The sequence below is a fragment of the Saxophila tyrrhenica genome (genome assembly GCF_035928015.1).
Source record: "Saxophila tyrrhenica strain CCFEE 5935 chromosome Unknown scaffold_18, whole genome shotgun sequence".
NCBI lineage: Eukaryota > Fungi > Ascomycota > Dothideomycetes > Mycosphaerellales > Extremaceae > Saxophila > Saxophila tyrrhenica.
This window is the reverse complement of record NW_027041750.1, coordinates 79541-102426: the sequence shown is the minus strand read 5'-3', so window position 1 is coordinate 102426 and position 22886 is coordinate 79541. Positions and strand designations below refer to the sequence as shown.

General features: G+C 54.1%; 5 protein-coding genes across 5 annotated transcripts; 2 read left to right on the top strand and 3 right to left on the bottom strand.

Annotated features, from left to right (window-relative positions):
- Nucleotides 1-892: 892 nt before the first annotated feature.
- LTR77_009443 (uncharacterized protein) lies at nt 893-1564 on the bottom strand (the record flags this gene model as incomplete). Its single annotated transcript, XM_064806670.1, has 3 exons — nt 893-1168; nt 1225-1360; nt 1416-1564. 3 exons carry the CDS (start codon nt 1562-1564, stop codon nt 893-895), a joined length of 561 nt encoding a protein of 186 aa, XP_064654975.1.
- A 2150-nt stretch (nt 1565-3714) lies between these two features.
- Nucleotides 3715-4893, bottom strand: URA4 (dihydroorotase; the record flags this gene model as incomplete). The annotated part of the gene is made up of 3 exons (XM_064806669.1): nt 3715-4656; nt 4705-4747; nt 4802-4893. 3 exons carry the CDS (start codon nt 4891-4893, stop codon nt 3715-3717), a joined length of 1077 nt encoding a protein of 358 aa, XP_064654974.1.
- Nucleotides 4894-5210: 317 nt separating this feature from the next.
- Nucleotides 5211-7124, top strand: LTR77_009441 (uncharacterized protein; the record flags this gene model as incomplete). The annotated part of the gene is made up of 1 exon (XM_064806668.1): nt 5211-7124. The coding sequence occupies one exon, from the start codon at nt 5211-5213 to the stop codon at nt 7122-7124; it is 1914 nt and encodes a 637-aa protein (XP_064654973.1).
- Nucleotides 7125-7210: 86 nt separating this feature from the next.
- Nucleotides 7211-8131, bottom strand: ABZ2 (Aminodeoxychorismate lyase; the record flags this gene model as incomplete). Its single annotated transcript, XM_064806667.1, has 1 exon — nt 7211-8131. One exon carries the CDS (start codon nt 8129-8131, stop codon nt 7211-7213), a length of 921 nt encoding a protein of 306 aa, XP_064654972.1.
- Nucleotides 8132-8513: 382 nt separating this feature from the next.
- Nucleotides 8514-10525, top strand: TOM70 (TOM (translocase of outer membrane) complex component; the record flags this gene model as incomplete). Its single annotated transcript, XM_064806666.1, has 2 exons — nt 8514-10212; nt 10272-10525. The coding sequence occupies 2 exons, from the start codon at nt 8514-8516 to the stop codon at nt 10523-10525; spliced, it is 1953 nt and encodes a 650-aa protein (XP_064654971.1).
- Between the last annotated feature and the right edge of the window lie 12361 nt (nt 10526-22886).

Sequence of the window (22886 nt, the reverse complement as noted above, 5' to 3'; positions counted from 1 at the left end):
ACTTCCAGCTGCCGGGCCTGGTTTTCCGTCGGGCGATACTTGGGTCGCTCTGCTTCCTACGCCGTCCGCCACAAATATCACAGTATGAGCTGTCGCTGTACTTTCAGACGGTTTTGGCCTGCTGACCGGCGCAAAATGGCCGCTTGTTGCTGTCTGCTCCTGTCTCTCGGCGATTGACGGACTCTAGCGCTGCTTTGCCAACTATCTCTGGGTTCCATATGGCGAATGCTGCTCGAATTAATCGTCGTGTGCCACGGCATGCATCCTCCAATCCACGTTCTTCGTTCTCGGTGGCCCCTGCCTTCTGGATCTATGCTTGGAATTGATCTTTCTTTGGGGACTGGGACAAATGTCCCGCTCACCCTGTGAACGACAACCATGCATTCGGGACGAAGCGATTGGAATCATCCTTGACCGACCGTTGCTCTTTGGCTTCTCGATCGCTTTCTTGATATTGGGAATAAACATTTTGTGCTTGTTTGTCTCGTTGCCGTCTACCGCCTGACGCTGCCCCTTCGTCGGCCCGCTCGACTCGGACGGGAATGTATTTCTTCTAGCCGGTTGCCTTGAAAAACTGCTGGTACAGCTGTCCTTCCTCCGATATCCGATTCCTGGTCACCTTGGATTTCTTTCGCATATTACCGCCTCGCTTCTGACAATTTTCGCAACCATGGCTTCTTACGCAACGTTCTTACATTTTCTGTTTCGCTACACAAATGTACGTGCATTGGGACCCGTAAACTGTTACTGCGCATCGCAACCAATCCATCTTCGTTGCGAACAAATTGCATGCTGCATCGTTCGGTTCGGGATAAACAACATCCTGACCGGCAAACTATGTGTCGGCTCGCTTCGACATCCACGTCCAACATTAATCCAGCCACGAGGCACTCTAGAGAAGCGCAGCATTCTCCTCCCCAGAGAAAGAGTACTCAGCGAATTCCACCATCAATTCAGCCGCTGAGGTGCCGGCATCGACTTTCTCCATCATGGCGTTACTAACGGTCTCGGGCACATGGTGGTTGATGTAGAAGCCCTGCCCGTCGACCATGAGCACATCGGGGAGAACCATCTCGCAGGCGGAATCGGCAGTGTCTTCAAGCTCTTCGACATTGCGACGTGCTCTAAGCTGTGCGGTTCCGACTCTTCCGCCCGTAATGCCTCCTCTCTGTAAGATGTGAGATTAGGCCCTTGTTGGAAACTTTACTGGGAACAGGAACTGACCTCCCCCTGGGTATAACAGACGCCATTGCCAGCCGCTCCGAGGAAGCTTCCACACAGATTATTAGCCCCAGCCCCCCGGACCCAGTAAAGTCCACGTTGATTGCTACGGCCATTCAACAAGACACCAGAAGAGAAGCTAGGCATCCAAACGGTCAGCAATGCCCCGGATGCTAGTCGCAGCTATATCTTACTTCCTGGTTGCCTGGCCGCAACAAGTGTTGCCAACGTTACGGCATATGAGGACTGTGTTTTCCGAACAGCCGAAGGAATTTGGGTAGAGACGGATTTGGGCGGCCGAAGTAGAAGCTACTAGAGCAGCGACAAGCGAGAACGTGTGCATCGTGTCGATTGGTCGGTCGTGGCTGTCAAGAGGGTGAAGAAGGGCGATTGAGATATTTTTGCAGATGAAGTACAACGGAGAAGATATGTCGGGATTGAAACGTAGAATGCAGCTGGTCTCACCCAGATCTTATATCCTGTCGATGCAAAGCCTTTCCTTCCTGCACAGTTTCGTCGAACAGCATCCCCCTCACTTGGCAATCAATACTGACGAGTTGATCGGATAGGTCGGGTTCTTGCGTCGAAGGATTGTGCGCCTATACACCAATCAGCCTAGTATAGGGCCGCGGACACAGCTTATTGTCTTCTGTCGATGCAACGTTTAACCTCCCTACACAGTTCCGTCGAACAGCATCCCCCTCACTTGGCAATCAATATTGACGAGTTGGTCGGACAGGTCGGGTTCTTGCGTCGAAGGATCGTACACCTATACACCAATTAGCCTAGTGCAGGGCCGCGGACACAGCTTATTGTCTTCTGTCGATGCAACGTTTATCCTTCCTACACAGTTCCGTCGAACAGCATCCTCACTTGGCGGTTGATTATGATGATATATCTTCCGGACCTTGCGTGGAAGTAACGCAAGCCTATACATCCGTCGTCCTATCGAAGGACCCCGGCCACTGCTTATCGACGGGCTCGAGACTCAGTGGAGCGTGTCGTGCCTGTATGGACCTGCTGGAGCATATATCGTAAGTAGCAGTAAACTGGGAGATTGCCCCGTTGAAGAGTCTTCTGGAGGAGAAACGTTTACCAAGGTGCAGCAGGTAGGCCTGTCCAGTACTGATCATCACCTACCTTAGTGTGACTATTTGTCCGACGCCAAGGTCCCCTTCATCCGAGCACCTGCCTTTCCGGTGCCCACCTTCCCAAGACGATCAGGATCTTGAATCCCAGATCTGCCGTACCGCGGAGCACTATACAGACGGCGGAGGGTGAGGGAGGGTGGATTGGACTGAATTCCTTGGAGGTTGCAACCTTGATATCTCCCCGGACACGCAGAGGTCGCATCACCCAAGCACTCGTCCTCGAAGTAACTGTGGGATTACGGCGTAGCAAACCAATGCGAGACAAATCTGCTCATCCTTTACGAAACCCACTGTAAGCCTACATGTATGTAGCGTATCCGAAGCGATAGTTGCTTGTTGGCGTAAGAGGCACGAGAAGCCGAGTAAAAGTTGAGATCTTAGTTGGTGCGGTCTCGCGTGTGCGACATAGTACCTGTAGTCAGACACCTAAGCGATTCTATGCAGAGAGCTAAACCCTGCTTTCTACGGTGGGCCTAGCGTTCCGTGCTTGCGAAGGCCAAGGTTTGCGCAACGCATGGGACCCTGCGGCCCAGAATATAAGGCTTCGAGGCTTAAACGAGGCGGCGGAGCATTTCTCTAGCCAAGCGAGCCGAACCTTTTAGAAACTTACCTTTAAAGCTATAATGCTACAATTATATACTTAAAGAAGAAAGTTGTAATACGTATACTTTTCAATGTCCTATTCAAGTCTATTAAGCTTTTATAGACGTATTCTACTTTAATGTTATAGGAAATACTATGGGCTATAGGTTCTATTTATCTATTAGTAAGGTACTCTATTTGTAAATAAGCTTAGGTAAGCTGTAAAGCTCTAGCTAAGCTAATAGTAGTAGTATTAGTTATTAGCTAAAGTTCCCTTTTCGGTCGCAATCTTAAGGGTCTTAGTATCTCCTTCGAGATAGCGACGACTTCCACGAAATATTGCTAACGCTACGAGTATCGTATAAGCTTGAGACTCTCACACATAACTAAGCGAACTAAGTGCTTTCGTTTGGGGTGCTGTTTGCAAAATTCAAGCGATCTTGAAATCCTAACCCAAGGCCGAAATCCTACCCGCGAGAACAAATGCCGGCAGACGTTCTTGCTTAGGAGTGTAGTCAAGACCAATTGAAAGACGGATCACATGTAAGTTATGGAAAGAATAGAGAATTCTTCAAAGGTAGAAGACGACTTGATGGAGGTGGGAAGGACGAAGGTACACCTTCTGGATGGCTTTGAGCGTGATCACAAGAGATTTTGATTCATCTATCATGTTTTGCTCATTGGGAAACGACATGAGCGTGTCTCATAGGCGCGCGCTGGGCACCGTGGTCTCATAACAGGCTCTCAGCCGTGGGTGATGCTATCGCCACTCCACCCCCCATGTGAGCTTGCCTCGTTTGAAAGGCACAACTTCCACAGACCCGTCCTTGCTCGTCAGGATGTTCTCAATGGTGGAAGATGACTTTCTCAGGACAATCTTCTCCTTGCGGTCATCCTCCACGCCATAGAAGGTCCGTCCGTTGATGCACAGGAATCTTTCTAGCTTCTCTTCGGTGACTTCATCCGCCTTCAGCACGCCAGTATCAATCCCTTGTTCCAGAGCATCGATGACGAGGCCAACAGCATGCGGTTGTGTGAACACTCCGGCAGCATACTTGTCCGCCCTCTTAGAGATGGCCGGATGAGGCGCAGAGTCTGTGCCGAGGAAGAACCTGGAGTCACCACTGACCGCGGCCTTTAGAAGTGCTCGTCGGTCTGAAGGTAGCTTCGCCACAGGCTTGCAGAAGCAGTGAGGATCGCCGGCCCAGTCGTCGACAATCATGAACAGATGATGTGCGGTGATGGTGGCAGCTACCGTCGGACCGCACGATTTGACAGCTTCTATTGCTGCCGCGGAGGTACAGTGTTCGAGAATAATCCTGAGTTTAGGAAAGCGTCGGTGCAGGTCAAGGAAGGTTGGCAAGAAGGCTTCTTCGGCGCTGAGGACTGTGATGTCTTCGCCGGCTGATGGCGGGAGCTCACCGTGGATGTTGAGGACCATGTCCTCGCGCTCCATCTCCTCAAAGACGGGATAGAACTCTTCGTACGACATAACGCCTTGGTCTGAATGGGTGGTGACTCCGTGAGGGTATGACTTGATTCCGGTGACTCCGCCGTGCTTGGCCTTGCGGACGATTTCAGGCGTGATGCTTGGGTGTAGGTAGAGTGACATCAAGAATGTAACATTCGGTTCGATTTCCTGAAGTCGTCGTTGGTAGTCAAAAGCATGACGGACCGTCGTGATCGGAGGAACCAAGTTCGGCTGTGTCTTGTTAGGTATGCGCCATGGTTGTGTCCCTCAAAAGCATACCATGACATAGACCATGTTCACCCCTCCTTGACGGATCATTGGCCTGTAGCTCACATCAGTATGCTATCGAACGCCATCGACATGCAGATAAACTCACGTCACAAGTTCTGTCATTGCTCCATCCCGAAGATGAACATGCATGTCTGCCGCAGCCGGCAGCTCAAGGCCGTCCAGCTTTTGAAGTGCCATTGCGCTCTTTACACCGGTGGAACGGGGGATGTAGTAGTGTTGCACGACTGCGGCGATCACAAACTCGCGTTCATCATGACTACGGAATGTTGTGACGATGTTGTTGCAAAAGAAAAGAGTGCTGGTTATCAAGGCGGATGGGGCATGCCTTAGGCTGAGCACGTGGCAAAGCTTGTTTTCCACGAACCCCGACTCCGAACAGACTTCAGCCCCCAATCAATGCACAGCCTCTTCCATCTCCGTGGGAGGACGGCATCACGAGCGACTTTGACGATGTACCATCTCGATGCAAACACCTCCGACAAAGACGCCGTGAGATGCCATCGGACCACCCGAGTACACCGGAGAAAGACCACCCTGGATATGACTACGAAGCAGACAAGCAATGGTCGAACAAGCCGCTGACTCCGGCGCAAGTTCTGGTCAATGACATTCGCCTGGAGAAATGGCGGCCAGATCATGGACCTCTGCTGGAAATTCATGAAAGGTCTGCCTCAACTAAAGTACCGGTCCATGCCTCGGCGACACCTTCAGCTAGCTATGTGAGAGCTGCAGACGCTGCGGGCAATCCAATTGAACAGCAGAAGTTCGCACAGCTCGAGGAACACTACGGGTGGATCCGCCGTTTGAGACTACACCAGCATCAGCGACATGTGTACGACTCGGAGGAGAGTGCTAAGTGCAGATGGATACATTGCTCCTCGAAGTTCCCGGAGTACGTAGGTGGTTTCTTATGGGCCCTGTCGGAAGATCTAACAACGATCTCTTCGAATCTCCAAGTGCTCAACAATACGCTGCAACAGCAAACCCGGTTCTCGAAGCATGGAAAGTGCTTCGCGCCCTTCTCGCAGCCTCTTCAGCCTGGCAACGGCAAGGATGCTCCATCGACATACCCAATGCTACTGTCTGTCCCCTTTCTCGACTGGAGCATTCTGGGCGAGAAGCCGCCTCTTCGTTTCCAGATCGACAAGAGAGAAGGCTTTCAAAGTGCTCGTACGGCATCTCATCTGCTGAGATCCGTTCTGCAGCACTTCTTCCGGCTGGAGGATACTGCTGACCGGGAAGCGTTCCAGGTATTTGCCAAGCACAAGCCTTGGAGCACCAACCGCGAGTTGGATCTCAAGGTGCGGCAATGGTATGGCCATTACCCGTCAGCACTGAACGTCGACGAGCTGTGGGTGCTAGTGATCGACCCTGAGCACATTGTGACTTTCTCCAGCAACCAGACGTGGAAGTCTCGCTGGCCGCCTCTCCAACTGGTATCTCGCATATCGGACGTGTCATTCCGGAACATCAGGAACGCTTTCTTCTCTTCAGAGGAGAAGCAGGAGTACACTTCGCTTACGCACGCTGTTGCTTGTCTGAGCGGAGCTGTTGGCATGCTTCACAGAAACTTTTGGCCAGACATGGTCCTCCCTTGTACCGATCGATATGCTGGCTATCTTGGCCACCTTCAATACCGTTTGCACCGAGCAGCTAGCACGAAACTGGTCATGGATCTCATTGCCTGTCAGGAAGAGCTTAATATCGTCATACAGATCACGCAGCAGCAGATTGATATGATCAACAACTTTCGCGACATGCTCGACGAGAACAAGGAGGATTCAGGCAGTACGGCACCCTCGCCAACCTCAGTCCGTCCAAGCTCCGGCAACAACTATAACCCTTACGGCAACCTCTCCGAGCCACCCGGCCTCCACCATCGCGTTACCTACAACGCCCGTACTAACTTCCGCCATCTCTCGACTTCGAGCACCACCGATCCGCTGGCTCAGGTCCTTGACAATCTCGCCCGCGAGCTCACTGATCTCCAAGATCTGCGCGACAACACCGACCGCCTTGTCACCCGCACTATCCAGCTCGTCAACATCCGCCTTGAAGATCACGGCAAGGCCATCCTCGTCTTCACAGTCGTAACCATCGTCTTCCTACCGCTGAACTTCGTCTCGTCGTTCTTCGGCATGAACTTCAGCGATATTCGGGACATGGCACAAACTCAGTGGTTGTTCTGGGCCGTAGCGATCTGCGTCACCACTGCTGTCGTTGCGGCGAGTGTATTCCTCGCGTTCTCCGGCGGTAGGATATTGGAGAATATCTTGATGTGGCGAGATCAGAGGAGGGAGAGGAGGCTTACCACGAAGACGGCACAGAAGCAAGCTGCCCGAGAGCTTGGCGAGAAAGGATTCAGGGTGAATGGTGTGGAGAGGAGTGGCGGTTTCAGCCAGCCTTGACCAGATTCTGCCTCGGAAACTCTTTCGACCAAGGCAACTGCTACGAGAAGAGCCAGCACAGCAATCCGAATCACAAAACCGCAAACTCAACCTCGCATCTGCTCCTCGATCTGCCGACACTCCGCTTCGGATGGTGGTGCCTTCCCTTGTTCCAGAGCGACGAACTTCGCATAATAGAAGCCCCATACGCCGTTGCTCAGCCAAATGGTCTCACCAACGGCCAGACTATCCTTGCCCACCACTCCTTCGCTGGCAACGCCGTTCTCGAGAGTCCAGCGCCTCGTCGTACCCTGCAGTCCTCCGGATGCTGAAGCAGGGACGAGCCATTTGCCACCGCGGAAGAAGTAGGGCGTTGATTTGGTTGCATCCAGGACTTCGCCATCGCTGTTGTATATCAGGACTTCTCTGGGTTGCTCAACATCCGTGAGCGATGCAGATATCCGCGCTCGAACGTACGGCTTCCGGTCGGATGTCTTGTACATGGTGCTTTCGTTGGTCTCTGTTGGTTGGTTGTCGAGCACGATTGTCCACTCCGTCTTTGGCAGATGATCCGGATGTCCGAACGTAGTCGGGAACAGCAGATTTACTGGTGTCAGGACACGGGGTGGAGAGACTTCGCTCGTCATCTGGCCAGATGCGTACGAGCGGATCCTGAGGCGAAGACACGTATCCTTGGACCCCGGATGTTCCTTCTGGTACTGCACGACGGCAGACAGCAACCCGTGCATGAAGCGTGAAGGGCTGCCGTGACTATTCGGAGGGCGGTCTTTGGACCAGTTGGCTACTTGCAGTCGCGTCCATTGGTGCTCGAGCAGATAGAAAGGGCAGGGGCGGTTGAAGGAGGCTTTGGCGTTGGCGGAGGAGCGTAGAAGAGCCGGGTCGTACCGGATGGAGGCGTAGATGTAGGGCTCCTCGTTGTCGTCTCCGGCACTCAGATGGCGTGGTGTTAGGATGTTGGTTGAATGGTGAGATGTCGTTACCGCGTCGGAGGAAGAGTTGGAGTCCATGGTGAAGTGTTACGGATGATATCGAGCGAAGGTTGCAGACGATGGGAGGAATACCGCCATGCTGCTTGCAGGAAAAATCCGGATTAACAAGTCTCTCTTCTATATCCGTGTCTACAGGTGTTGAACGCTGTAATTTAGAAATGCCAGATGATTCATATGCCAAGTTCAGGTCGACGTGCAGTGCCTTTTAACTCGCCGAAATTTAGCCGTCCGACCAAGCTCTTCACCAAAAGTTGGAGCTTCGCAGCTTGACGTGATTTCGAACTCCATCCCATCATTTGCATATCACTGCGCCCCTTTCGACCTCACGAGCATCGGCGCATGATAGAACATCCTCCTACGACGCCGACCCAGAACTGCATCATACTAATCGACCGCCGCGATGGCTTCGGCGCGTAACGCAACAGCAGCCGCAGCCGAATCTGCATCACAAGCCACTGCAACGACATGGGAGCGGTTAACGAGCTGGTACGGCGAGAACAAGGTCGTCGCGTGGACCATTGCCGGTGTCACAGTGGTCGCGGCCGGCGGTACAATCTACTACCTTTCACAACCTCCCCCTCAGGCCTCAGACAAGACTTCGAAGAAGGACAGGCGGAAAGCTAAGAAGAAGGATGGCGAGAAGGCGGCAGAAGAGGGCAAGGTGGAGCCTAAGACGGATGCGAAAGCAGCTCCCAAAGCACCCTCAGTCGAGGCCGAGCCAGAAGAGCTGCCGCATGTGACAGAGGATTCCGTCGCGCAGCTGTCTGAGCAACAGCGGAAGGACTACGCTGCGAAGCTGAAGGCGGCGGGCAACAAGGCGTATGGCTCGAAAGATTACAACCGCGCCATTGAGCTTTACGGCCAAGCCATCCTCTGCAAGGCTGATCCCGTTTTCTACTCCAACCGCGCCGCCTGCTGGAACGCCATGAGCAACTGGTCAAAGGTCATTGAGGACACTACTGCCGCTATCAACCTGGACAGCGAGTATGTGAAGGCCCTGAACCGGAGAGCGAACGCATACGAGCAAGAGTCTCGTTTCAGCGAAGCATTGCTCGATTACACTGCTAGCTGCATCATCGACCAATTCCGCAACGAGAACTCTGCGCAGGCTGTGGAGAGGCTGCTGAAGAAGGTTGCCGAGACAAAGGCGAAGAGCATCATGGAGGGCAAGGAGAAGAGGCTCCCGTCGCCGACCTTTGTCTCCAACTACCTGCAGTCCTTCCGTGCCAAGCCGCTTCCGGAGGGTCTTGAGGAGACGGCAGATCTGGAGGATGGCAGCGGCAAATGGTACATGCGCAAGGGCCTGCAAGCCATCCAGACCAGGACCGGCGAGGGCTATGCCGAGGCGGCGCAGAGCTTCGATAAGGCCATTGAGGTCAACAACTTGGACAAGCACGAAGCCTTTGCCTACAACATGCGTGGCACCTTCCGATACCTCAAGGGTGAAAATGAGCTGGCGCTGGAGGATTTGAACAAGTCGCTTGAGATCGATCCAAGCTTGGTCCAGAGCTACGTGAAGCGCGCCAGCATGCATCTTGAGCAGAGTAGGTTCTCGTTCCGCTCGACTCTTGCGTCTGAGCTTGATGCAGATGACGGTACTGACAATTCATTCTCAGGCAAACGCGACGAGGCCGCCCGCGACTTCGAACTCGCAACTACCCACAACGCCGAAGACCCAGATATCTTCTACCACCGCGCCCAGCTTCACTTCATCCTCTCCGAATTCTCAAACGCCGCAACCGACTACCAGAAATCGATCGACCTCGACTCCAAGTTCATCTTCTCGCACATTCAGCTTGGCGTGACGCAGTACAAGATGGGCTCGATCGCTTCCTCGATGGCCACCTTTAGGAGATGTATTAAAAATTTCGGTGACAAGAGCGACGTGTACAACTACTATGGCGAGCTGTTGCTGGACCAGCAAAAGTATCAGGAGGCTGTGGAGAAGTTCGAGACGGCTGTGGAGATGGAGCGGAAGACTGTTGGTGAGAGGGGAGGTGGGATGAATGTGCTGCCGCTCATCAACAAGGCGTTGGCTTTGTTCCAGTGGAAGCAGGACTTCAGTGCTGCGGAGGAGTTGTGTCAGAAGGCTTTGATTAGTAAGTTCAAACTTCATTCTATCCTCGACCTAGTCATGCTAACAACTCCATGCTTACAGTTGACCCTGAATGCGACATCGCCGTTGCAACCATGGCCCAGCTTCTCCTCCAGCAAGGCAAAGTCACAGAAGCTCTGCAGTACTTCGAGCGCGCCGCCGAGCTCTCCCGAACCGAAGGCGAGATCGTTAACGCACTATCGTACGCCGAGGCTACCCGGACGCAATTGGAGGTGCAAGACAAGTACCCACAACTTGCCAGCCGACTGCAGGGTATGGGCGCTGGTATGGGAGGACCACCGCCAGGGGTCAGATAGGGTGAGGATCCCTTCGGTGCTGGTATCAAGAAGAAGTGGACGTTTGGAGGGGAGGTTGGCGAGTAGGCGGAGCGAGGTGGACTGGGGAGGGCGGATGCTAGCCAGTGATGAGCGAGATGCTGGTGGGGATGCTCGGAGACCTGGGGACATTGCTGTGCATCTTGCCAGGGAGTCCACGTGACCTGTGCATGGACGAGTTGGGCGGCTGTGGTTTGCACCTTGTACTCTACTCTATGACCCTTCTGCTGATTGACCTGTGCATATACAAAATTACTCATCGGGTGTATCTCTAGCAAACTTTTCGTTTGCCAACAAGGTGTCTAAAACCTCTCGAGATCTCGCATTAGGAGCACACGAATTGCCCAGATCGTATCCGATGGCGGCACGGTGGTTCTCGTCGTTCGCATACAGCACGCATGGCTCCGTTGCAGTGCTCGGGATCAGGAGGTCGCCGGCCCTGTACTGCCTTCGTGGTGGCTTCGCAAGGACACGTAGCTTTGGATATGCTGGGTTGGACTTTGGCATCTGATTGACCGCGGACGACTACCGAAACGCACTGGACCACTGTTTGCTTCGCGCGACCATGCTACCACGACCGACGACCTCGTGAGCAGCCTTCATCTCGCCGCCAACCTGGATCATGAAACCGCGGGCGTCTAGGCGGCCGGTTTGACGACGTTTTTCCTCCGGCTGTTGAGATACGAATGCTGTACAGCTCTGATCTTTTATATGCCTGCTCCGCTGGCTCACTACGGGCCTGCGGATTACTCAACGGTGCGCCTCCTAGCAAACTTTCCTGAGGACCGCAACGATTATTAAGCTTCAATGTCCGCAGCTTGGGAGTTCGAATGTCTCAACGGCCGGACTACCTCGTCTGCTCAGCACTAGGCCAGCAGAGCCCACGACCCTCGACCTTCGTCCACGAGCCGTGAGCACGTCGTCGGCCGACTGCGCCCAGTTGGTCAAAGACCCGACGTCGAACCCTGAGGCGGACGCCATAGCGTATGTGCATGAGTTCGGCACGCAGCTTCCGCCGTATACGCACACAATCGGCGAGGAGCCTTCCTCAACACGACAATCGAGCCGGGCAGACATCGCCCTTCCGGACGTCCACGGCACACTTCTCGTCTACGAGTCAAGCGCACACGACCGCCACGATCGCGGTACCCCCGCCGACAAGTAGCGCTGCACCACCACGAGCATCGGCGTTTGCACTATCGCAGCATCACAGCAAGTGTGAGTAGGATTTGGTGCGGCCCCATTCTTCGGCGATTTTGGTTTCTCGGGCATCCTCAGTTGGCGCCATGGTCGTCGGGGCGTGCTGGAGGAGAAGAAGGTCTGGCAGAATGTTTACGCAGAGGTAAACTGATGATCTCTCCAGCTCGGCATGGCGCGTGTGTGCTCTGCTTTGGCCATGGAAATCGGACCAAGCGATCGTGTCGATCAGGAGCAACTACACGAGTATCGTGGTGGAGGACGATCGAAACTCATTCCTGCAGTGGCAAACAATTAGGATGCCAGCCAGTCAAAGGCGGCTCACACAGGCTGTGCAACCAATTTCTCCAGCAAGACCATGGCCGGGGCCTGCTTTCCTCGCCTTCGGCCTGAGTGTAGTTGCCGTTCATGGGGATTTGTTCGGTGGCCATAGCTTACCGATGACGAGAGCCCGAGGTCGACCTGTCCAACAGAGATTGAGGACCTGAGTTGCATCTCATGTTGTGGACGCGCTACCGCCAGCCGCTCGCCGCCGAGACGTCCTGGGCGTCGTTGCTACCGCTAACGAGGTTCAAGAACAACTCACGGCGCTGATACATACTCGCCGTAAGCCGTCGTCAGCATTGCGTAAGATATTCAAGTCCAGTCCGAACCCGACACCACTACACATCCGCGAACTCTACATCTTAGCCCGGAGGCTTCGAAGCAACGCAGATCCGATACCTGCATTGAGGTATATCGGAAACGCTTCCAATCTCCTGGGAACTACGACGTGGACTCCTTAATGACATGCAAAAGCCTTATTTCAATAGCCTCGGAGATATCTACGAGGACGACATCTACGGTCTCGAAGCTATACCATACCGCCTAGGCTATTCGTAGCAGGACCCGAGCACTATTACGGGTGGCAAGACGCTACTCCAGAACGTCGGCTTTGGACCTTACTAAGAAGGACTATACGGTGTGTCGCACACCTTATACGGTATCCAGCACGCAACTGGCTCCGAATCGTATTACGACTGCAATTATGGGTATGCCGCCGTTGCCCCTGTACACGACCCGCCGTGAAATCAATATACCGGTCAAATCGCATCAATGCAAGGCACTCAGCGATCCGCATCCGAGGGTCAGCATGTACATCACCGCTTTATAGTCTCGCACTGACATCTGAGGCAATACGCATTCACGGACACCTAGTTAGTGGTCATGCGGCCAGAGGCAAACACAGGTGACCAGAGCCTTAGTCTTACTGGCGCACTAGGAGAAATGCAAAACTCTCATCGCAATTGGTACCAACCACAACAGGTCACCGCTCAATATGCGCAACAGTACGCGGCCTCGCCAATGCGATATCAGCAGATGCCTCAGTATCCAAGGCACAGATAGTGACTATTCACACGGCGCCATATTGAATGTGCCCTCGGCTTGCACTGCAATCACCATCTTAACAAGCCGGGTCGCCCAATATCCGTGGACGACGGCTGCCCTTCCCGCAGCCTAGAGCAGGCTGGACTGGAGACAACTGGTCGTCCGAACCGACCGCGAAGAGGTACTCGAGACACAGGTCATGGCGCTGTCGGCAAACAAATTTCGGAACTCTTCTACAAAGAATGCAACGATCAGCAGCAACCGAAGCGCACACGACAATTCACGCTCATGGCTACATATCATACGCGAAATAGATCGCGTAGCCCGCAAACGCTAGCAGCGCGACCAAGCAACCCAACCCTATTTCGGTGCCGCATGCCTCCAATTCCCTCCACGAGGAGTCACTACAACGGACAGCTCTGCCATTGATGGGTAACCGGCGACATGCCTTGCGGTACCGACGCTGACCATTAGTCGGACTCGATACGACTGACCTTAAGCCTTACCCGCCTCTTGCATCGCTTCCCCTCGGAGAGGCTCTGTGAGTACCCGCCTCGTCGGCCGCGCCTCCCACACCTCTCTCCCTCGCGTGCGCTCCTTCCTGTTTGGAGGCAGCCAGCTGCACGGCCAACTTTTGGTTAGGCCATACTTTAAGTGGTTCTGCACGCTGCAGGCTCAACAGCGAAGGCAGCAGCAGGCGGCTGGGCAAATAACACACTGAGCAAACAAGATAGAGCATCGTTGACACAGCATCAGCAGGTGCCGCAGTGCAAGTCAGGCGGGATTGTGGCCAGACGTTGACTCGGATCAAAGCGCAACCTCTTACGCCGTCGCTACCAGACTCTCAACAAGCCAGACCGGCGAGCATCTCTGGCTACTCTGCTTACGACCCGGCCCAGATGTGCACCATAAGCCACATCCACTGCCGCTGCAGACGCCCAAACGAACGTAGATGCACACGGCGATGTGGGGTGGGGCTTTAACGCGCCGCGACACCCATGAGAGCTTCTCATCGGCGCGTAGGGCATCGCGACACATTTGTTTGCCTAGCAGCTTTTGCTTACTAGCCCTAGCAAACTCCTGGCAAGAACATCAATTTTCCGGGCTCGGTCTACAAGGACTCGTGAGCCCTCAGCCATCAAACCACAGGGTACATGAGCACGATCTCCAGGATTTGCAAAGCGATCCAGTTCATTGGCGAGATCTCCAACAAGTCGCAGCCGCACAAGAAGTGCACGCAGACGTTCGTCCTCGTTCGCAGGTCAAAGACGACTTCGTGGTGAACGACGTCTTCCACCGCCTCATCGGAAGACAAGCCTGAGCCTGGCGATGGTGAACATGAGTCTTTTGTGAGTAACTGCGACGACTGCAAACACGACGTGACCGAGCCTTCGCCATTCCCGTAATGGCGGTCCTTAAAAGCCACTAACCCGGCCCTGTTTTCTAATTTTTCTTTCGCAACGCACGCGAACGTGAGGTCCCGGACCAGCGGAATTTGGAGTTTCGTGGGCTGCGAAGAGAAAGCAGCAGCTCGCCAGCAGAACGGAGGTGTTGGCCTCTCAGAGCACGCAAGTCGCCAACATAGCTCATCATGCTCCAGAGACTCTATCGGCGGTCTCAACAAGGACTCCATCGGCGGCCTGAAGAGTGCTGGCGGAGGAAGGGAGGCGAATTGTCTGCAAGAAGAATTTATACCACCGATCGTCCCTAGGTGTCCTCACGTGCCCTGCTGTTCGACGCGGGCTGGGGATAACTTCGCAATGAGTCACCTTGTGTGCACTTTAGCAAACGTGGGATGCCCGTCATATGTGCCTCCTAGCAGCTGCAAACCTTAGAAGGCGAAATGACCAGCCCAGTCTTCATCTTTCTTCCTGCAGCACCGGCAAACCAAACTGCAAGGGCACCCGCGCCGGCAGACCCAGGGCAGAAACAGAGAAGCTGCAAGGCCGCCCCCTCCACCCTATTTTCGTAGGGAGCCACGAGAGGACGTCAGAGCCGCCAGGGGGGAGAGCGGGCGACAAGAAGCCGAGTCATGGCGAGCCTAATGGGTCCAGAAACTTGCAGCAGAGCCCGGCGGTCTGTGTACAAGTCCATTGCTTTTCATGATGAGCGCATGATTTCGGGAGTCTTGTCCCATCTTAGGTTCACTTGACACAGCTTCGCCGCGTGGGAACACCGGACACGTAAGGGAGTTGAAGGTCACATCCATCTCCCACAGCACTTACGCATTCTGCTGATTGTCTGCGGCACCGCGTTCCATTTCAAGCACGCGTTGCATCGCATCGGTCGGACAAACATTCGCGTCTTTGCGATGTCATAGACAACCAGGCAGACTCATGTCCCCATCGTGACTCTAAGGGTACCTCTCCGAGGCAGCGGGCTATGATATGGTACTACTCTTCCGCAGCCCAGTGAGTTGTAGCTGCACGACTTCCGCCTAGCTGTTGAGTTCATGGTGATGGACAAGACAACATTTCGAAGGGATTGGCGGCATTTATACCTTACCGCCTGTGGCAAACTCTTCATGTTCTTCTTACTAGTCTCTTGTGAGTACCGTATGACTCCTAGGCAATAGTAGCCCTTGCGGATGTCTATATTACAGCACCAAATTCGCAAATGGCATCGAGCTACATGGCGGGGCGTATAAGAAGCACGAGCAGGAGGCCTCAAACCCGTTTCTCCCGAGCTCGTTTGCTTTGACGATGTTACCGAGACATGGAACAATGTGACAACGACGACTGACGACTTTTTTCGACAAGTTCTCCTCCGCCTGCCGACTCGCCTTCTAAGACACATCACTACCGTCACTTTGTCTAATGTGCGCCAGGGACCGAGACAGTCGAAACGTCCACCGGACGTCACGGCGCTGAGTAAGGCACCACGCCGTCCGTCAAGACTTACCGCGATGCACTCGTGGGCGTAGGACGCTGGAGCTTCACCAGGTGGCCAGCATGGTCTCCACGCCCGATCAACTGCCCTCCCAAAGCGCAGCACAACCCTTTTGAGCATGGCAAAACACCTAGCTGAACCGTCAAACGGAATTGGTTGTCCAGAAGTCAAGCCTCAATGTCTCGAACGGCGGACGAATTGCTGCGGGAAGTGTCTCAGGCCTTACTTCTTTGCTCCAAGCCACCGATGCTATCCTTGGACCATGCAGGACTGTTTTCGCCATTCCTCTGCTCCTGCCGGCCACATCCGTTGGTCTGCTGGCGAGCTGCTGCTTTCTCGCGACTTTTGTGGTCGATTGAGAAGAGGAGCGAGCTTGAGGTGGATCTTACACTTCGTTCAATAGTGGTCATGGTGTATGTGGGTCTTCTGTCGGCGCCTCATGACTCCTCTGCAAACATTCACGCAATCCTACCCGCCGCAAGTAGGCGCGTGCGGTCAACGTCTAGAACGGTGAAGTTTGCTCCCTGGCAAAGTAAGAGGCGGACTTCTTGCGACCGCTCTCTTGCTGAGGATCTCCAAAGCTGCGACCCCTTTTTCCTAGGCAACTTCTGTGCGGCGTTCGGCGAGGGCATTGGGGACTGGCTGAACCTGGAGGAGCTGAGATGATGGAAAGGCAGCAGTCAGTCATGGATTGCGTAGCAGGCCACCATGGAAGCTTTCATCGACATCCGAATTAGCTTCTCGCGAACACGGAGCTGACGATGAAGCGCGGTCTAAATGGCTACTCCAAAACGACGCCGAGTGTCATTAGAAAATGCACTCTCAATATGTCGCTCGACAACGATCCCAAATGCCACTCAGTTGATGATATCGGCTGGGGTGATATCAATATTGGCCGAATGTGGTGTGGCATAGCGACCTGGTGTGGGTTGCGCATCGGTAACGAATGCTGAGAGTTGGCATGAGGTGCAGCTGTTCGCTCAGGGCTGGTAGTCGCTAACGGCGGCTGGGAGTCTGTGGGAGCTTGATGATAACGTTGGCCATCTGCGTTGATTGTGTAGCTCGGGACAATGGCACAGGCAAAAAAAGGTTGATTTGCGAGATGGAAGACGAATGAGCAGAGACATATCCGCTGCTGTGTTGCCTCGTGCCGGTTGTGAGGCGAGTTAGCGGAGGAGAGGATGTGGGGGAAGCTGCAGGCAAACGTCCGCCTTGCGCTAGTGAAGTGTAGCCCACCGCACACAGCTCGGAAAATTCACACCACGCTTGCACAGCCTGCTTGGCTCTTGTCCAACAGGGACGAGCAGCTCAACCAACACAAAGCACGGGCAAGGCGGAGCTTCACGACATACGGACTAATTGAGGGGCTTCCTGAATCAGGCGAGTGCTGGTAGTCAATGTGAGGCTGCAGTGAGTGTCCTACAACTCCTTCGCGGCTGTTTGTCTGCCTCCTATTGAATCGGCCAGCAGCCTTCACTTCATACATGATGATATGGGACAACACACCCTCGCAGTTGATTACAAGGCTAGACCGACCTACCACTACTGGTCCATCTCGACACGCAAGTCTGTGAAGACGCGTTCAAGGTCCTGATCGACACGAAGAAGAGTCTCCTTACTCTAGGCGCGCCATCAGACATTGCCACGGCGACCAACGGGTCTGGATCTTACCTCCACGTTCCACAGCATTCGACTGCAACACTACACAGCAGGTACCAGCCAGCCACAGAGGAGTGTCCTGTCGTACCAGAGAAGTGATCGAGCTAGCAAAGGCCTTTATACCATGCCGAAGAGCGGCGATGGCGGTTGCAACTACTTTGTCCGTGAGTATGCTATGACTCTTCTAATGTTTTACGCAAAGTTACGTACAGCCGTTACATTCGATCGGGATAGCATGTGAATGCCTTCTGAAGACGTGCAGTTCTTCTCCAGGACAAGGCTATTTTCTTGTGGGAGTGTGCGGGAACAACAAGGTGCTGGTCTGACCACACTCTGACCATGCTGCCACTCCTGGAAAAGCCACTTCACCAGAGCACGACATCTGAAACTTGGCCACGTAGGCGACTGTTGTTGCGTCCATGTCACGCCTTTTAGCGGTGCTAGAAGATTGGCGTCGCGGACAGTCATAAGTCTGCAACGCTTTTCGGGAGCTACAACGTCTACGAGACTGTAGTGAGCACGCACCTTGTTGAAAACCAAACGCATCCCAAGCATCTCTTCGCGGAAACGCAACCAGCGAAACACGAGGCTGTCTAGAGATCAGCAATCCAAAAGCTGGCGAAGCGTTTATATTCGACCCAAAATGTTTGCCCCAGTGAATATGAGTCTCCTACAAGTCCCGCTGACTCTTATTCGAATGTTTGCCAGGATATCCTGACCATTCTCCAGCCTGACACTGCTCCACCCAGACAACATAAAACCCAAAGGTATTCTTTCGTTCAGTGACGTCTCGGGGAAGGGCCACGGCCGGGCAAGGGTCAGCGCCGGGGCGGGTAGGCGCTAACGCCAAAGAACCACTCGCGCTGTGGCACTCCCACATACTGCGATGCCGCCTTCTTCGAAGATCCCAAGAAGAAGACCAAAACACTGGAGCCGGGGAAGGGCCAGCAAGCGACGACCTTCCTTCTGCTGCAAAGTTGCAGCGCCTCCGTCCCTGCTCGACCAACATCTCAACGGCCCCACAATGACGACGAAACAGAGAGAAGCGGCGGAGAGAGGCCGAGCCACGATTCCATGGAAGAAAGAGATAGACCAGCGAGTCGGCAAAGAGCTTTATACCCTTACCAATGACGCCCCTCTGCATGTCGGATGACTTCTTGTCGATTTTTTGCTCTGCAATCGCGTATCACGGCTAGCAAATATCTCTCACTATGTCTCATGAGTTGACGTTAGACCATAGCTTCCTTCTCCACGGCCTCCCGACCAGCGATGCTACAACAACGCTTTCCGCGACGGAGCTAACACAGCTCACCACCGACGGATCCGACGTCAAGGACCTCTCTCCTGGCACATCAACAAGATTCACGTGTAGGAAGCGGCAACACCAATAACGCAGGATACACCAACCAGGGATACTCAGCCGGTGTGAACAATGCACGACGCAGAACAACAACATTCACGGAAGCGGCGCGGGATCCAAGCCAACCTCCAGATTGATAGGATCTAGGAAGCCATCGAGAAGCTTTTATACCCCTACCGTACGATGTTTGCAGTAGTGAACACGAGTCCTCCGTACTGACTCCCATGACTCCTATGGTTGTTTGTGCGTGGATGCATAAAGTAGCCCGTAGGTATTCCTTTCCCAATTCGAAGCAACAACTCTCCGAGACTTCACCTTCCGTCGGCACGACCAGAACATTAGCATTTTCACCACCTGATACAACACCGAGCCCTCCGTCAACGCAGGAGCGAACCAGAGCTCCCTACCCACCACTAGACCCTGCCCAAATCATCAGGCCAGCGGTACGGCTATCTCTGACCGACCTGGGTAGAGGAGGCGAAGTGACCCTACGGACCGAGAAAGGTTAGCGAGCTGCGCGGAAGAGCTTATGGAACGCCTCAGAATGTTTGCCATAATGATGCTTGCGCAGTGAGTCCCGCATCACTCTTCGAATACTTGCGCGTCAATCCACAAAGTAACCCGTAGGTATTCCTGCTTCTATGCTGACATCTAGCCACCATCGCCTCCACAGCAACGCCGCAGGCCAAGCGTCAGAATCGACACCAACCACGCCCATCGCCCTCTTCTTCTAGACCCGATTCCCAGCCTTAGTGACCCGCGCAACCTACGCGGCGGTCTCCCGCGCGAGGAACCGCGTCGAACCGACCGAACGGTATAGAGGAATCTGTCACAGATCATCAGACATCTGCCACACCACAACGTTCCCACCACTAACACGACACAGTCGTCGTAGGAAGGAGTCTCTCTTGCCACAAAGCTGCCGCCGCCCCTGTAGATCGCTATGCCAGCAACCAGCGCCTCGGAACCTGCAACCACCCACTCTCGAACGAAGAAGCAGCAGGAGTTCCGGAGCTACCGGCAACACACATGTCTTCATTGTTGCTGCTCTCAAGCAACGACCACAGAATGAATGCAATCACAGGGCTGTGCTCTAGAGGGAGAAGAATCAGTAAGTCGATAGGACTATACCCAGCCTTCGCATGTTTGCTACGGCAAATGTGAGTCTTCTGTGTGTGCCATGTGATTCCTTCCCAAACTCTTCCACAGCGGTGTTTCAAGTCGTTCGGGCGCCTTCGATCCCAAGACCAGAACCGCGTTGGCCAGCCTAGGGAGGCCCGGTGTGGCTGACCGGCGGTCCTTGTGCAGCTGGCCGGAGACTGGTGCTGTAACTCGCCGCGCCCTCCGATGCGGTGGTAACACCATCTGATTGACGCCTCAGCAACGTGTGCGCTGTGTCCTCGAGCGGTACATACCGTCGTCTGGGGCTAACCAGGGTGGCGGCAACATGCCCTTCAAGGCCTGACAATTTCAAGCCGCTGGCCACCAAGTCCGACCCCAATCAGTCATGTCTTGTAGAAAAGAGAGATATACCAGATTTGGCAAGGATCTTATACACTGCCTTCGTACGTTTGCTATCATGAGCCATGACTCCCCAATTCATACCGCGCTGACACTTGTGGAATTTGACTTACTGCTGAGAGACGCCACGTAAAGACCCGATTATGATGAGCCGACAGCCAGAACATACGATCCATGATTTCCGGGTGTGGTGCTAGTCTTCTGCATACAGATTTTCTGATGGATCGTGGGACAACAGAGCCCAGCCCTTCCACGGCTCTACACTGCAACGCATTGCACCAAGCAAGATGTCGGACGACAAGAGCGGACATACAGGGACGTCGTCTTCGAAGGCCCGAGGAACGTCGAGTCGGTGAGTGACATAGGACGGTCTCGGCTCTAAGTTTGATGGTGATTGCAACAACACATCTCGCACCGAAGACGCCGCAGCTTCAAATGCTGGCATGAGTGGTTAGCATGGTATGACATCTGCTCAGCAGCAATCAACCCAGCAGCCAAGCACTACCTTTAGCCGACGAACGTCAAATCCGTGGGTGATATTGAACTTTAATATACCCTTTTCTCATATGTCTGCTCTAGTGAGCACGAGTGCCGAGTCTCGCATACAGGGCGTTTAGTAACTCATTCCCGGCCCCTCTAGCAACAACGCGGCAATACCTTGTGATCGACGCCCTAGCACCGTGTGTCGTTGAACGGAGCAGCATCGTATCAATGAGGTTGGCCCCGAGCACTTCTCCAACCAAGCCGATAGCAACAATGTGCCTTCAAAACCTTCGACCTCTCGAAAGCCCGCTGTGCCATGCCGTAGCCGTATCCATTGCGGTAAGGCGTCGTAGGTACATTTGCACGCTGGGTTGCTTGCTGGATATCGGGCCACCGAGTCGGATCCGACGATGTCCTGCAGAAAAAGAAAGAGACCCGCCAGCTGCCGGGAGATCTTATACCCTCCCCTCGAGAGTTTGCTGAGGTGAATCTGGCTTCTCAATGAGTCCCAAGGCTAGTAAAACAAACGCCTGAAAAGCTCCTTACCGCTGACGGACCGCCTTTCCCAAACCTGATTGTCCCACATCCAACAACACCGCTGCTCAGGCCAAAAGCATCTCGAACGAAGAAGCAGAACGGGCTTCGCGCCCCGGGCGGTGCCTTCGATCACGCCCGTTGACCTCTCCCCTGGCCCTCAAACACAGGGATCAACCCGCCGAAGTATTCTGCAGAAGAAAGAGAAATTGGCGAGCTGAAGAGAATCTTATACCATACCCTCCCCTGAGTTCCCTCAAAAGTTTGCTCCGGTGAATCTGACTTAGTGACTCCTCCACGAGTCCCAAGGCCCGCAAGACAAGCGCCCTAAAAGGGTACTGGTCTTCACCGAGCATCTTCTGGCGTCAAGGTCCTTCGCGGGCAGGAGATTGAGAAAGACCACAAAAGTCGCAAGAAAGCAGTAGCTCGCAGCAGACCGACGGATGTGGCCAGCAGGAGCAGGGGAATGGTCTGCCAACCACAGAGCTCAACCCACCGGTGTACTCTGCACTGTATCATTTCCTTTCTCTAGAAGGCTCTTTTCTGCCTCTCTGAGCAATCTACTCGGCTCTGGAATAGCGGCGCTCTGCGGTGTTGTCATTGGAGCGATTGGCTGGCCTACATTAGCTTGTTTAGCTTGAATCACAGAAATTCGATCGCACAACGCACCTTCTGGCACTGGATTCCGCCGGATTGATAGTACGGCATTTCTAGATGGCTCCCAGCATGCGGGAGAATGGAAGAGGTCAGCGAGCGGAAGAGGATCTTATACTCTCCCCCATCCTCGTATGTTTGCTCCTTGGGATACGGCTCCACCATGAGTATCACAGGCCAAACGCGTAGAGACTTCCTCTCCACTGATGGACCGCCTTGCTTGGCTCTGCTCGTCACATACCCACCAATACCGCTACGCAGGCCACAAGCATCTGGCTCCGGGATCGGGATGGTTCTCTGTTCGACTGACTGCGTATTTCCGTTGGCCTCGGTCGCCCTGGCGTTCGACTGGGTGCTCTGGTTCGTGGTTTCAAGAAATTAGCGAACGGAAGAGGATCTTATACCTTGCCTCACCCTCGTATGTTTGCTCCTCTGGATATGAGTCCACCATGAGTCCCGCAAGACAAACCGCGTAGAACATTCCCTAGCTCCGACCGCTGACGCATCGCCGTTCGAAAACCTGATCCTGGAGACAGGCTGCGAACCCTCCTCAACGACGTACAACCGACGCAGAAGTGCCCGGATACAGGTCTTCACCAAATAATGTGACCCTCCTGCGCAGGAATTTAAACATCTGCTCCCGCATCGACACGACAACGGCTCACGAGTGTCCCAGCT